We start from the raw sequence: 14,844 nt of genomic DNA on the forward strand, positions 1-14,844 counted from the left end.
TTTCCTGGTACAAGCCCCAGAAGAAGGGTTCAGCGTCTTTCGTCAGGTTGGTAAGAGGCTCTGCTAGCTGGGAGAACTTGTGAAGAAAACGGCGATAGTACGCGCAGACGCCCAAGAAACGACGCAGGCTCCGTTTGTCTGTTGGCTTGGGGAAGGCAGCTACGGCGGCTGTCTTTTCGGTTTCAGGACTAACACCTCCAGCGCTGACAATGTGACCAGGAAGTTTTAACTCCTGAAACGCAAAGTGACGGTTTTCTGGCATCAGAGAGAGACCAGCAGAACATTTGACCTCGAAAACAGCACGCAAACTTTTCAGATGCTCAACAAAGGTGTGAGGGAAGATCCCGATATCGTCGAGATCACGGCTGCCACTTCAGGCCACACAGCGCGGTGTCCATCATTCGTTGGAATGTGGCAGGGGCCGAGCACACTCCAAAAGGTAGCATCTTAAACTCGTACAAATCGTCAGGAGCAATAAAGGCGGTCTTCTCTCGGACGCGTTCTTTGACGACTATTTGCGAATGCCCACTGCGGAAGGTCAAGGGACAAAAAGTAGGCGGCAGGGCGCAGGCCGTCTAGGGAGGCATCAATGCGTGGTAGAAGGTACACATCCTTTTTTGTGACGTTATTGAGGCGCCTGTAATCCACGCAAAATTGGAGGGTTCTATCTTTCTTCGTAACGAGGACAACAGGCGATGCCCAGGAGCTCGTGAACGGTTGTGTGACGTCGTCGTGGAGCATTTGTGTATCTTGACGGCGGATGGCGTCACGTTCCTTTGAAGACACCCGATAAGGGTGCTGGCATAGTCGTGTTTGGTCGTCACAAACGATAATTCGGTGCTTGGTCAGCGGCGTCTGTCGCACTTTGGAAGTTTATGCGAAAGAGTCGCGGAAGGAAGAGGTGCGGTTTTCGACGCCGCCTTTCTGACTGCCCAAGAGGTGCGGGTTTATGTCGGTCGGAATGGCTGTAGCCTTTGCACCATCGAGGTCTGACGTGCTGGACAAAGACCACTGCCTGGTACACTCTCCGAGCTCGTCAAAATAAGCGACGACCTCTGTCTTCAATAAATGCTGTGGTTCACGGGTAAAGTCGGTGAATAAGATGTCGGTGCGACCGCTGCAAGTTCTACTAGGCCTCGAGCAAGAAACTTGCTGAGCGGGGAGCAACGACACGTTCGCTTCAGCGATGCCAAGAGTGCCGGTACTGTGATTACACTCGACTGTGGCGGACTTGCTGGCTCTCAGAAGGATTGTTATGTGGTCGTCACATACGCGCATCATTAATCTGCTGGGCTCGGTGTTGGTGTCAACGGGTGGCTGGGCGGAAAAAGATACCATGAGCTCCCGAAGATCGATTACCGCATCATACTGTGAAAGGAAATCTGTGCCCAGAATGAGATCTTTTGAACGGCCTCGTAATACGGCAAAGGGGCCAGTGAAAGTAAGACCGTGGATCTGGATGCGACAGGTGCAGATGCCGATCGGCGTCACTGCATGGCCACTGGTGGTGCTGATCACGGGTCCACACCAAGACGCCATAACCTTACGGACGGTCGTGGCGTGCTGCCTGCTGATCGCAGAAGAATCAGCACCGTTATCGACGAGGGCAGTCACTTCATGACTGTCGGCTGTTGCTAATATTTCAGCAGCAACTGATCATTCTCAGCACGTCGGTGAGGTCGTCGGATTGGGTCGTCACCGCTCGGGCCGTCGCGTCCAACTGTAGGGTAGAGACTGCTGACTCTGTGCAGCTGTGGCGGCCCTACCCCCGGAGGATGCCGTCCTCTGTTTTTCCATCTAGGGGACGTGCCACTGAACTGACCAGAGGACCGCCGGAACTAGACGAAGCAAAGCGCCTAAGAGACGAGGATCTCGTTTGGCGCCGCGGCGAGGTCGGGGCAGCACCTGAGTGGCAAAGATGCTCCTTTATGTCCTGCGGTCTTTCACCATAGCGCTGTCGAGGTCCGTCCGGTGGGAATCCTCTCAAACGAAGCCGCCGCTACGGGTAATCCTGCGAAATATGGCCGGGCACCCCGCAGTGGTAGCAGAGCGGGCGATTGTTGGATATTCGCCATACGTGCGCTTTGCTGAAAGGAGGGCACAGATTCTGCTGCTGCTCGACGGGGCGCAGGTAACGATGGGGTGGTCGTGGTTAAGCGACGGGGCGAAACACTTGCGACGCGGGGGCACGTCGGCGCAGGGCATCGCTGCAGGACATCACGTGCGGCTCCTATAGTGGTGCTGGTGGGGACTGCACCGCTCGACGAATTTCGTCACGGAGGACATCGCCTGTAGAATGAATGCTTACCGACGGAGCATCCGAGTGGAGGCGTCGCAGTTCTTCGCGGACAATGTTCCGCACAAGCTCTCGTAGCGCCTCATCCCCGGGACCTGGCAATGACGTGCAGTAGTGAGCGGCCGCTACATTTGCCTGATGGCCGCATTGGGAACTCCATTCCTGCATTGAACGTTCCATGCCAGTAGCTTCATTGGCGAAGGCGGCGACGGTTCTCGGAGGGTCGCGCATGAGGCCAGCAAACAGCTGCTCCTTTACCCGACGCTTAAGGTGTGGCACCTTTGTAGCTTTGGGCATGGCCGGGTCAGCCCGATTGAAGAGGCGGGTCATGTCCTCGATAAACATGGCGCGCTCTCGTTTGACTGCTGTTGCAATTTCAGCATTTTCCTTTCGCTCGCTCGAGCTCAATGCGGCAAGACACTCACGGCGAATAGCTGCCCAGTTGGAGAAGGAGGCCTCGTGCTTCTCGAACCACGTTTTCGCCGAGTCTCTCAGTGCGAAATGCACATTCATCAGCTTCCCCTCGTCGTCCCATTGGTTGAATACAGAAGCACGGTAAAAACTGGCTAACCAATCTTCAATATCCTCGAACCGATCACCGTGGAAAGATGGTGGCGACCGAGGTGCGAGAAGGACGAACGGCTGGGCACTGCCAGAGTACTGACCTGTCTGCTGCCAGTGGTGGAAGTCATAACTCTCACAGGCCTTGTCAGTGGCCAAAACTCGGGTTGCAAGCCTCGCAAGTGATGGCTGGCTTTGTGGACAGGTGTGGCGTCTGCGTGTCGGGGAGGAGCGTCAAGGATTGAGACGGGGTCAGCGCACATGGGATGGTACCCAGCACGGCTACACCAAATGTCACCGACAAACGTAGCAGACCGCGGGAAGCACAGCGTTTACTGGGGCGAGGCTTGCCGATCAGCCGCGCACAGTCGAGACAAAAGGAGACATTCGACGACGTGCTGCGAGATAGGTTCTGCTACCATAATGCGCCGGCGGATTGTCAGCAGTGTGGCAATATTATCTGGATACACTTAGGAGCTTCTCTACTGTGCAATTGGCGATAGGTACAAGTAAATTTGTTGCAAACAGAAATGTCAAAACCAGCTTCTCCTCAATATAATTTTTTTCTCAACGATGCTTGACGACGTCCCTCTGTAACGTTATCTCATGACTATAGTTCCACCGACAGAAGGAGAGTTATGGACAATAAATACTTCAGAGTTGGGCTTGAACAGGAGGCTTCTCGGAGTTGACACTGTTCCAGAAAAAAATCAGTGTTTTAAGTGTATTGTTACGCAGAGGTAGTGGTAATTGAGGAGACAAGAAGAAAGCGAAAGGCATCCAAAACTAACACAAAGAAAAAAATGACACGCTGGCGCTAAAGTTAGCAAAGATTTTCGCCGACTGCCCGAAAACTGAAACCGCCGTGTAATCCGCGCTTTATTTAAAGCTGAAGATACTTCGAGATCAGACAAGTAAGCACCTGCGAATATCCCGAACAGTGTAAAAAAATTTTCTTGAGGCTACAAATCCGTGGTAATAATGGGCGCACCGTGTCTCAAAGAAAACTCATGAAGGCGTTTGCCAGTAGCTGTCAGCAAACACAAGCATTAAAAAACTTCATTTTCTTACTATCCTCTGAAATATTCATCAGCACGAAGGTTGAAAAAGAAGATTGACAAAATAAGCACTACGTATGCGAACAACAGCGTTCATCGGCGTGCGCAATAGTTTCAGGCGCACAGCATGCACAGCTCATAGTCATTTTCGGCGCTGCGGTTCCTTCAAGAACGAGTTCAGACGGCTGATCACGTAGTCCACGGATGATCTTGTACGAGCTTAAAGAGCAGCGCAAGGTTTTTCGACGAGTCAGCGGCGGTGAATGGGATTAAGTTCCACATGCGGTCCCCCGCAAAGTAGTGCGCCTAGTGTTGGCGTAAAGTGTATGAATTGGTATCACGTAGCCGGGCATGCTGAAGGACTTCTTCTGGGCGCTGCTGGCAGGCAGCGGCGCCAAGTGGTCTTCCTCGCTGATATTCGCAGCCCAGCGTGGCACGTGGTCGTTACCTTCCTAGGGAATCAGTGTCCTGTTGTGGTTGTGTAGATGACGGAGAAGCATGGGAGGACAAGATCGCACATGTGTTCAGTGTCAGAATACGTGAAAAGTTGTTTCTTGTGGTCGTTTAAAGCGATACACGATGTAGTTTGTTTGCGGGTGGTAAGCGGTTACCTTATTTTGACTTGTCGGATGGCTGCGGTTGATTGCTAGCGTCAATTTTCCCATGAATGATGATCAGTGATCGAACGATCCTGTTCGCCGGTCTTTGTTGCACGCGGATGCATTTACCTAAACATTTTGTGACTTTTGCTGCGGTGCTCTTCGCCAGGAATTTTGTTTTGGCGGGCCTGGCCAGATATACTGTCGTCGTAATGATGCACGAAGTGTTAACTTGGGGAAATATCCAACCAGGTCCATGTCGATCTGCTGCAAGGACCTGAGTGGTGGTTTGACACTGTTCAGGAGGCATGCTGATCGGGTCCCTGGCATCTCTCAGTGCAACCAATCTTGTCCGGTTTTAACATTACTTAAGATGCGCGCGGACAAGCGGGGCAAATCGCATTTGCCTTATTTGGCGGAGGATGCTAGAAAACCCGAGGTGCTCGGCTGTCGGCGGGCCTTATGAGGCCTGTAGAATTTCTTTCCGAAGTCTGCGAAGAAATCTGGGAGTGCAGCACGAGATAAGTGGTTTTTTTTGGCGGCACTGTTTTTTTCAAGCGCCCATCAATCTCTGTGCAGGAGTAGGCCAAACTGTGCGTGCACGCCGTTTGGTGTAAGAAGCCTTCACTGCATATGTTCAATGAGATCTTGAAGTTCGGTGCCTAAGCTTTGTTGCTGATTGAGATTAACGGCACAAAATGTTCAATGAAGGCTTTATCATCGTCGTTCTGAGGGCGTGCCTCAACTGGTGCTCATGAGAGGCGATTTGCGTGGTGGTACTTGAGTACGGACTAGTAATGGACCGTGATGTCGAACTTACGGCGATGCGGACTCCACTGACGAAGGTGCTCTAAAGGATCCTTCAATCAGCCTAAGAGTTTTCAAGCCAGCACAGTGCAGGTTCGTCGCTCACAACCGCGAAAGGTCGATAAAAATGTACAGCTGGACTTCAGACGGCACTATATTTATACTCAGGCACTCTTGCTCTTTCATCGAATGGTCAGCTCAGACATTTCGCAGAAAACAGCCAGCGTAAAGATTATTTCCTTGAACCTGCCGTTTCTGTAAACAGGGAGAGCTTATAGGCCCGTGCTGCTTGCGCCAGAATGAATTTCATTCTCGGCTTTCTCTTCAATATGCTCAACCACAGGGGAATGTAAAAAACAGCAAAATTCCTAGACGCTTTTCGTTTGCGATGCTTGCTGTTCAAATGGCACTTCTATATTTGACAGCAGCGTCACATGGGCGCGAAAGTTGTTCACAAACAGACACTTATTAGCGAACCTTCTCAAATTTTTCAGCATGGTTTACATTTGATAAGCTCAAGGGCTGGCAATTAACGGCTGCCGTTTGTGAGTCTGTGCGCATGGCGCCGTTGCCGGTTGCTGGATGATGTCGCCAAGAAACAATGGCATATCCTGGAAGGGTGAGCGAAAGTTTTAGGTTCGAGGGTGACTCCAGAAGACATGATTGCGTTGAGCAGTCTTTTTTTCAGTCGCTGCAGTGGTTGAGCGTAACTCGTCGCAAAGACTACTACATCGTCGGCAAGAGACCCGAGACAGGCATGGCACATGAAAACTGCTAATATTACCTGATTTTTTTATTTGCTAGGCTCAGTTAAACTAAAATGGCATAGATTTTAACAGGTGTCGGCCATCCGGGGCGACGAAGGCAGTCTTTTCTAATATCTTTCGTCAACTTCACTTTCGCGGTACCTACCATGCACATGCACCGACTAAAATTAATTGGTGAAAGAGAGTTGGTTCAGCGTATCGTGGAAGAGAATAAGAGGCGGGCGTCTTTTTCCGTTCTTTCGTTGAGTCACTGGCAATCGAGAGATAGCTGATTTCTGGCTGTCTACCAGAACAACTGGTGCCGCCGAGAGGATCTACGGCTAGTGGATGTCGCCGCGATACAATTCTCATTGATTCCGGATGGGTTGGTGTTCTTGTGGCGACACAGAGGAGCAGCTATAACAAAAAGTCGGTAATGCTGACCGGTTATGATGCGATGTTATGTAACTGGCGCCTCTCCGACCTTTCACGGGAAGCAAAAGTACTCTCCTAATTCAAAGGCAGTTGTGTATCCAGCCTTTTCGATTCTGAGGCCTTGCTGGGAGGGTGGTAAAGGCGGACGTACGGTCTCAGATTGCAGGCTCTTCTGCAGATCAGGCGGTGACTGGAAATGCGTGTGTAATATCGGTTAGTTATTCCAAGAAAGTAATCCCAGTGCCTCTGTTCCGGCGTCGATTGTCTTATATAATGTGCTTGTCTATTGCAGAACCAGGCTGCACCTCTTGCGATGAAAACCCCCCGTCTATGAGCGATTGGGTATACTCTTCATGTTTCCTTCGAAATTTTCGCCCTTTCCGGGACTCATAGGGATGATAACGCTTAACCAAGGATGGACGCTTGTTTTGGCAATGAGGATGCCTAGGACAACATGAGGCTGCACTGATGTTTTTGAATGTTTGGCTGCTTCGATAGTAAATGAGACGAGTTTGAATCGAAGGTCCATTATAGGGCCGTGTTTTAATAGGAGTTTCATGCCGATGATAAAATCGTGGGAACACTGCTTTGTGGCTACGAATGTAGCAGCATGGTTTGGTCGCTTCACTTTATGAGCTCAGTCGCAAATGTTAAACTGAGGACAGAGTGGCCAACTCGTGTGTTCTCCAGAGCAGTTGCCTTAACACCGTGTAGCACAACTTCAAGGTTGGAGCACGACTTCAAGGTTGCCTTAACACCGTGTAGCACAACTTCAAGGTTGGAGCACAACTTCAAGGTTGTGCTTCGTGTGCTTGCATCACGCGGTGGCCTTTATATTCGGTCACGGCTTTCCTCGGTGATGTCATTGTGACGGGGGCATCTAATTCTCAGTCACCTGGTCGGAAGAGAAATCGTAGAGATTGCGGTGTGTGTGTTCTTCGCGGTAGGTAAAGAATCATTGTCGTGGCCTGGGTGACCCTTTCTTTTTCTGTCCTTGCGTAGTGCTTTCCTGGTTATGAGAATGACACCATCTGCTGGGCTAGTTGGTTGCGATCCATATGTATCAGCAGCGGGACACAAAACCAGGAAGAAGTACAGAAGTACTGGAAGAAGCAGTTTACAGGAAGAAGTACAGTTTACAGTGTACTTCTTTCTGTCCCGAAATACAGGAAGTAGTACAGTACTATCTTCTCCTTCTTCTTCCAGGTGTCTTCGCGCTGCTGATACATCTGGTGATGAGAAGCATGTGTATATGACTGACGGCAACTATGTTTATCGGTTGAACGATTATTTGCCGTCACGCAAGTAGCCTTCGATTTCGTGGCTACCTGTTCTTTATTGTGATTATGCCTCGAAGTAAAAAAGAACGAAGGCCCAAGCTCATTTATGAGCAGTGTGGCAGTTTGTGGCAGTTTATCCAAAGTGGATGCGCACGGGTAGTTTTTAAGTGGTTGCCAAGTTGTCGCATTTCTTGTGGCGTGTATGTTGTTTGTGTGTTCAGTGGATGTAAAAAGTTTACAGTGTTTTAACGTAGTTAAATCGAGTAGACGTGCGAAAGTATGTTGACCTTGGTTGGCTCTTCTTTTGCTTTCTTTAGTTTCTGGCACGTCTAGCGACAATATTAGATTCAGCTTAAGCTCTGATCGTGTTTAAGCTGATCTGATATGTTTGCGCCCCAGATGGAAGGCGACGATGCGAAATGCAAAGCGGGAAAGTGTCGTGCAGTTTAACATCAGGCGTGGCTTTCTGCTGCTAAACCTGCTGCTCTCGAGCAGTAGCCTTCTAAGGTGATCAGTTCGCGCCGCTCTGTGTACGACTCCTCATGGTGGATTTTATTCCTCTTTATTAAAGCATTTACGTGGATGGCAAGATTCTTGCTCGGTGTTTTGTCAGTGTATGAGTGCTTTTTCACTAAAACGGCTCTTGCGACACAAAAGTGTGGCATCGAAGGGGCTTGTCCCATCCTGGTGAAGCCTCTAACTATAGGGAAGTGGCGTAGCTGTTAGCGCTCGGTTATTTTCCAGCGCTTATTGCATTTACGGTGAGAAAGGGCCAGACAGACTGCTTAGTGCAAGGCATCTAGCAGACAGGCTGTTTGAGGGCAACCAGACGGCAGCATTCGACGGAGTTTATGTCAGACGAGCGTTCAGATAACTTGCCGGCGGTACTGGATTCTGTGTCCAGGTGAAGCGCCAAGCCCCGGCAACAAGGAAAGAGGGCAATAGGCTTGGCGAACTTTCGTGCAAAGTTGGAAAATGTCAGTACTAATTGTGCTAAAGAACCGATAGAAACGTACACACACCGCAAGCGCTAAGACTTTTATGGTGTGCGCTCCTGCCCCTTCTTCATCCTAAATCTTCCCAGTATCACAAGGCTGTTGATCCTTCAATACAGCAGGTATTGAACCCGTTCTTTATGATGAATGCTGTTCAAGTTATTCAGGAGCGCCACCTTGTGTACATTGCCCGTCGTGAGGCAGGTATTGTGGATTTATTATACGTTTTAACGGGCCCCTCAAAGGAAAAGGAAATTTCAGTGCAGTTCTGCCTGAAGGGTAGCATTCGATAGCCTATGAGATTAATTCCCAGATATATAGGCCATTATCCAGTTTACATTCTGAGATCTGCGGGAGTACTCATACACCCCACCTGGCGCAGTGGGGCAGCGGTTAAGCGATGCGCCACTCCTTGCGGCGGCAGGTCCTCCCAGCAATGGGCCTCATGCACACCAGGTTGCTCTTGCCGAGCTACCAATCATAATTTAACTGCCACCTGCCACAGTGGGCAGTTTTCTCACCACCCGGTGGCCAGGTTCTGATGACACTGTAAGGTCGCATGACCTCGGTGGCCCACCTGCGTCCTAGGTGGTTCTGTGGCATTACCTGCTAAAGTCCTGCTCGTGATTTTTTGCTGTCAAAGCGGACAGCGGATATTAAGGACAACAGGGGCTTTAATGCTGTCGCGTTAAAAAAGTTCTGAGGTTCATGTTATCTTCCAGAATACTTAACGTTGACACGGGCTATGATTGGTCTAACAATTCTTCCATGTCCTCACCAGGGGAGCCTTCGAAGGTCGGAAGTATGTGTGGTACAGCAGGATGGTGGTCGGGCTTACGGTAGATGTGGAAGCTCTCAAGTGCGGAATGGTTGGGCTCCGCGCTAGGGCGGCAGTTAGTGTAGATGATCTCTGCTTTGAGTCTTGTCGCTGATTTTGGCGGCCACGCAGCATTTTCGCTGCCTAGTATACTACACCTCTTGCAGAATGGCTCCGGTGAATACCCTGTACCTGCCCCAGATACAGCTTGATGGTGAGGGCTATCTTATAGTCAGGAAGACAATAGAAAAGCCTCCCAATGAACCACTTGCTTGAGCTGACTTGCTCTCATAAGAAATGAAAAACACGACACGGCAACAGAAAAAAAAACAGTTCTCTGGCTGTCGAAGATCACAAGCAGCGCATTCTGCTCGCGCTAAGTCTAATGTTTACGACGCGTAGAGATAAGGTGCGAAAGGCGAATTAAATAACCTTCACGAATTTAGAAAGAATTGCGCGCGTCAATGTGTAGAGTTAATTCGGGAGATATGAGAGGGGTCTTTGCCAAGCAGTGGGCGTAGTCAAGATGATGCTGATGATAAACACTCCAGATGAGCGTCGTCTCGTCTCACGATAGAAACAATTTATAATTCGTGTGCAGGTAGCATTGAGCATAAGCATTCACGGTACAAAGGCTCCCATCGGTAAAACATAAGAAGCTAAACTGAACGAGAGGTGTGCTCCAAGTGAGGACCATTTGCATTTTTTTACTATTTCACGAGGCGTTTTCGTTTACAGTGCGAAAACTGAGGACATTCCCTAAGGTGACGGCGCAGTCCCCGAATAATACTCTTGTCTTAAACTTCGCAATTCCCAGCGTTGTCTCTGTGATGAGGCGAAGGCGAACGACCGCTGCAGCCTGCTATCATAAAATGGCCACCTTTTTTTGCTGTCTCTTTTTAACATGATTGCGCAAGAATGCATCTATATATGTTAAGGCCATTTATTTTGCCACCAGCTAAAAACTACCATCGTGCTTACCATGAGGCGTTCGTTACCCTAGGAAGCCAGGCGGGCCCGTGCTGCGCTTTCACATCCCCACTCAGTTTCAACCATCCTTAGTACAAGAAAGAAGCTGCGGGAAAGTTCTGCGGACATCGCAGCAGCAGTTACAGCCTTAATAACTTCGTCATCACGGGCGATGACTAAAAAACTGACAATGCGGACACGGGTCTCTTACTAGAGCAGCGAACGGACTCGCCTCTCTCCTTGGGCCGACGAATTTATGGTGAAGTTTGCATTAGCTTATCTCCCTGATGCATACAATTCGGAGACCCCATTGAAAGTGCTTCAGAAATTTCTAGGATGAAGTCTTTAAGAAAACCTGCGTTGACCGAAGCAGCTGTGGACAGCTGATGAAAAGCGGCCGTGTTAGTGCGGCATCGTCGGTTCAAGGCAGTGATTCTTGCCAAATAAAAATTAAGATATGTGCAGTGCATCGGTCAAACTTTAGGCATTCCATCCAATGTAGCAAATACATTTTCTCTAGCGATTGCTCGGAGTAATCGATATTCAGTAGTGTGAACAGGGCTATTAGATGTCATGTTGTGGTCATTAGTACGGGGCGACCCTCTACATTGTATTAGTTAAGAGGCGAATGCGCTAGTTTTTTTGGGGGGTTGGGGGAGGGGGCACATAAATATCTATAGAGATGAGGAACGAGGGCATATATTATTTTTTATATTTTGTGTTTTATATCGCATTTTAGAAACCCAGATACCTGGCCAACCTCATGCCACCGCGGAATATTTCCCCTCAACAGCAAATCCGCTTGAATTTACGTCCTTGCATTCAATAGAGGCAGTGTAAACCTTCCAAGAAGGCGCAGAAAAAATTTCAGTTTTTTCGTGCTAACTGTCGATTCCTGCTCGGCTGGCTCCAGAGCTTCATAGATCCCTGTTTTGTCAGTGGGAGGCTATATTGCCGCTACATTATTTACCTATGTTCAGTGAAGGCTGTGGAAGTCCCAAAGGTGTGTTAGCATATCACAGCACATGCCTGCAAATTTTGTTGAAGAAAATAGAGAAGCTTGCGCGTCTTTACTGAATACGCTGCCTGTTGCCTCCAGCGTCATCACATCCTTCTAATCCATCGCCAAAGGGTAGAGCTCTTGCTCCGCGGGATCCACCCCGTAGTAATCTGAACCATTACGCCAACATTTGTATAGTCAGCAAAATGGGAGTTCAGTTTAGGTACTTATTATACTTTGCAGGCAGGAACAGTTCTGAAGCTATACACTAAAAGCGTTTGCCGTTCTTTTTTCTTTTACACCTATATCCACGTTTTCTTGACCACATAATAAGCTACTTATGGTACACAAGGGCGCAAAAATCGCCATCCACTTTGTCAATATCCCAGAACGTCCTTCCATTGAAGAAAGCAGGATCTGCAGAAAATGATAACCATTCTCGTCCAACCACATCCATAAAGCATGATGTGTGGCCTATAACTTCCGCTTACTAAAAACATTATTTCTTTATTACATCCTCAAGTGTTGTGCCTATAAAGAGAGCAATGAATTACTGCAAAGAAACATAGAAAGAATACGAAAACGCTTAAGCGTTGTCTTGAGAGCAGACGTCTTCTCTGCCGTTTTCTTCTTTTCATTCCTGCTCGTTCTAATTTCTCGCCAATTACCAATCCGCAATCATACTATCGATCACGATGGTTGATTTCAATCACAATTACCGGTCGATTGTCGATTACAAATCACCAATCGTAACTAGCATTCACATTCCACCAATCATTCTATAGGTTACACTGCACGAGACACTACTCCTGTACATACACACATACACACCAATTCTTTTAGTAAATGGAAGCACCATGACACCATGTTTCCTTTTCCAGCAATTTTTCACGCCTAATTAGCATATAAATATTTGGTTTTAGATTTTTTTCATTGCTGCAAATTTAGTACACATCTCGAACAGACAAATCGGTGTCCCTCATATTCTGAGTCGCTTTGGGACGTTAAGCGCTATAAGAAGCTATATAAGCGATCTGTCAAATAAAGCCTGTTCCAAGTAGAGCGCTCGTTCTGCTCCCTCAATACATCAGCGTTCGCCTGTTGCGCTTCTTTGCCTTTCCAGAATTTGGACGTTAAACCCCATAAATCAAACCAACCACACCCAAACAGACGTTATTAACTCATACAGGCCACACATCCATCAGGCACGCAGAGGGCTTGAGTTCGAACTCCCACTGTCTCTCTTTTATGTTTCTCTGTTCTCATTTCAAGGATTCTGTGATTTTATCGGACTAACGCCGGGCGAACGAAAACGCCGGGTTTTAAGCAGAACGAGCTCCTTACTCTATAGCGAAAAGATTTCTTAAATACAGGGAGGATAGTGCGCTAAAATAAACGTGTGTGTAAATGTACAGAACAGGTTATCGAAAAAAATGCAAGAATAAAGCTAAAACTATGCAAAAATAAGAATGTTTTCCCAATGGGCCCCGCCGCGGTGGCTCAGTGGTTAGGGCGCTCGACTACTGATCCGGAGTACCCGGGTTCGAACCCGTCCGCGGCGGCTGCGTTTTTATGGAGGAAAAACGCTAAGGCGCCCGTGTGCTGTGCGAAGTCAGTGCACGGTAAAGATCCGCAGCTGGCCGAATTTATTCCGGCGCCCTCCACTACGGCACCTCTTTCTTCCTTTCTTCTTCCACTCCCTCCTTCATCCCTTCGCTTACGGCGCGGTTCAGGTGTCCAACGATATATGAGACAGATACTGCGCCATTTCCTTTCCCCCCAAAAAACCAATTATTATTATTATTTTCACAATGAAGTCACGCTTTCACATCAAAAATAACTAAGGATTAGGTGTAAACAAGCGTAATTGAAAAGGCGAGCGATTACTGCGGGAAGGCGGCTGCAATGAACAAAGGTTGGAGTGAATTAAAAATGCAAGAAGTTGTTTCTGCAAGAAAGCGCAGAACCAATCTTGTGGGCATGATCAATACCAGATGTGCTATAGTTCGGAGCGATAATGGTATGTCTGAGTGAAGTATGATGATGAAAGATTTTATGCAACAAAGTATGACGGGTAAGGGCTCTTCATAGTAATTATCGTCGGTAAAGATAAACTCTTTTCTATTAAGGTAATTCTTATAGCGAAGTTGCAATTTGAGAGAATTAATCGGACATGGTAGTCATTAACTAGTCTGAGTGAAAAAATGTAAGATGATTAGTGCGACTCCAATATAGAGATAGCATATTCGAACAAAGTTTGAACAAGGGTACTAAAAAGCAGTAGTTTTGCTGAGGAGGAAGGTGCACAGTAGTTACAACGCAAACAATAGAATGCGTTATCAAACCTGCTATTTATCTCCTAGCGTGCACCTTCCAAGTTAGTGTCGAGATAATCAGCACGTCTAAGAATGGATATGGTGAAACAGAAGCATTGTCGTTGAGTGGGCGCAAAAAGCTTGCAGACTATCGGGAAGTAATTTTTTGTTTGTATTCACTAAAATTCTGAAAATACTCGATCAATAAATCCATCTGCATAGATGCTTGTTTGAAGGACTTTATTGTGCAGGCTTGTTGTGTTAGGTTTTATGACACATAGGCAAATAAAGCCTTCATGCGACATCTGTGGTGCAGCTCTTTTCGTAAATCTTCTCGGATATGCCCGACCCGTTGCAGGCTTTATTGAACTTTAGCTGGCATTCCCTCGGCATGGAAGTGTCCGCTGGTGGGTTGCTCACAAGAACCATGCAGGCGTATCCTGGAAAATTCCAAGTCATGTAAAACAGTCTAAACCATGAAGACTGCCTTTTAACGAAGAGTCAACATTAGCATCAACTTGATTACGTCTACTGGACGATGCGTACCCCTCACACAAATCTTCAGTTAGCAATCTCATGCATCAGTTACAGTCACCCAATCTTTCAAAATTTTCCTTCCCTTAGTTGCCGACATACATTTAAGCAGCAGCCTGCTACGTTAACCATTTCTTGCAGACCACTGAGCTACATCAAGAACCATCATTTGCGTCATCTTTGCAATCACTTGTGGCTGATTTACATTTCTTTCGCATTAGCGGCCTTGTCTAAGGCGTCATTCATATGTTTTTACAACTCAGTCAATTATCCTGTATCATTATCATTTAACATAAAAATTCTTTTCCTTTCCGTAGACCACTGTTTTCACTGAGCTTCACATGTTTCATTTTCGTCTAACTTTCAGGTTCTGCCCTAATGTTTAGCACTTCCGCTTCTATTTGTTTTTTCAAAGCATGCCGTATGCACTTC

General features: G+C 47.8%; 1 protein-coding gene across 1 annotated transcript in view; it reads right to left on the bottom strand.

Moving 5' to 3' along the window:
- Window positions 1-11,881: 11,881 nt before the first annotated feature.
- The window catches only part of LOC144134872 (uncharacterized), a 34,719-nt gene continuing 31,756 nt past the window's right edge, over window positions 11,882-14,844 (bottom strand). The window contains exon 5 of the mRNA XM_077667685.1: window positions 11,882-11,980. Coding sequence (XP_077523811.1) covers window positions 11,898-11,980 — 83 coding nt within the window. The 3' untranslated portion in view covers window positions 11,882-11,897. The remainder of the gene's footprint in view (window positions 11,981-14,844) is intronic.

The sequence above is a fragment of the Amblyomma americanum genome, chromosome 5, assembly GCF_052857255.1.
Source record: "Amblyomma americanum isolate KBUSLIRL-KWMA chromosome 5, ASM5285725v1, whole genome shotgun sequence".
Taxonomy (NCBI): domain Eukaryota; kingdom Metazoa; phylum Arthropoda; class Arachnida; order Ixodida; family Ixodidae; genus Amblyomma; species Amblyomma americanum.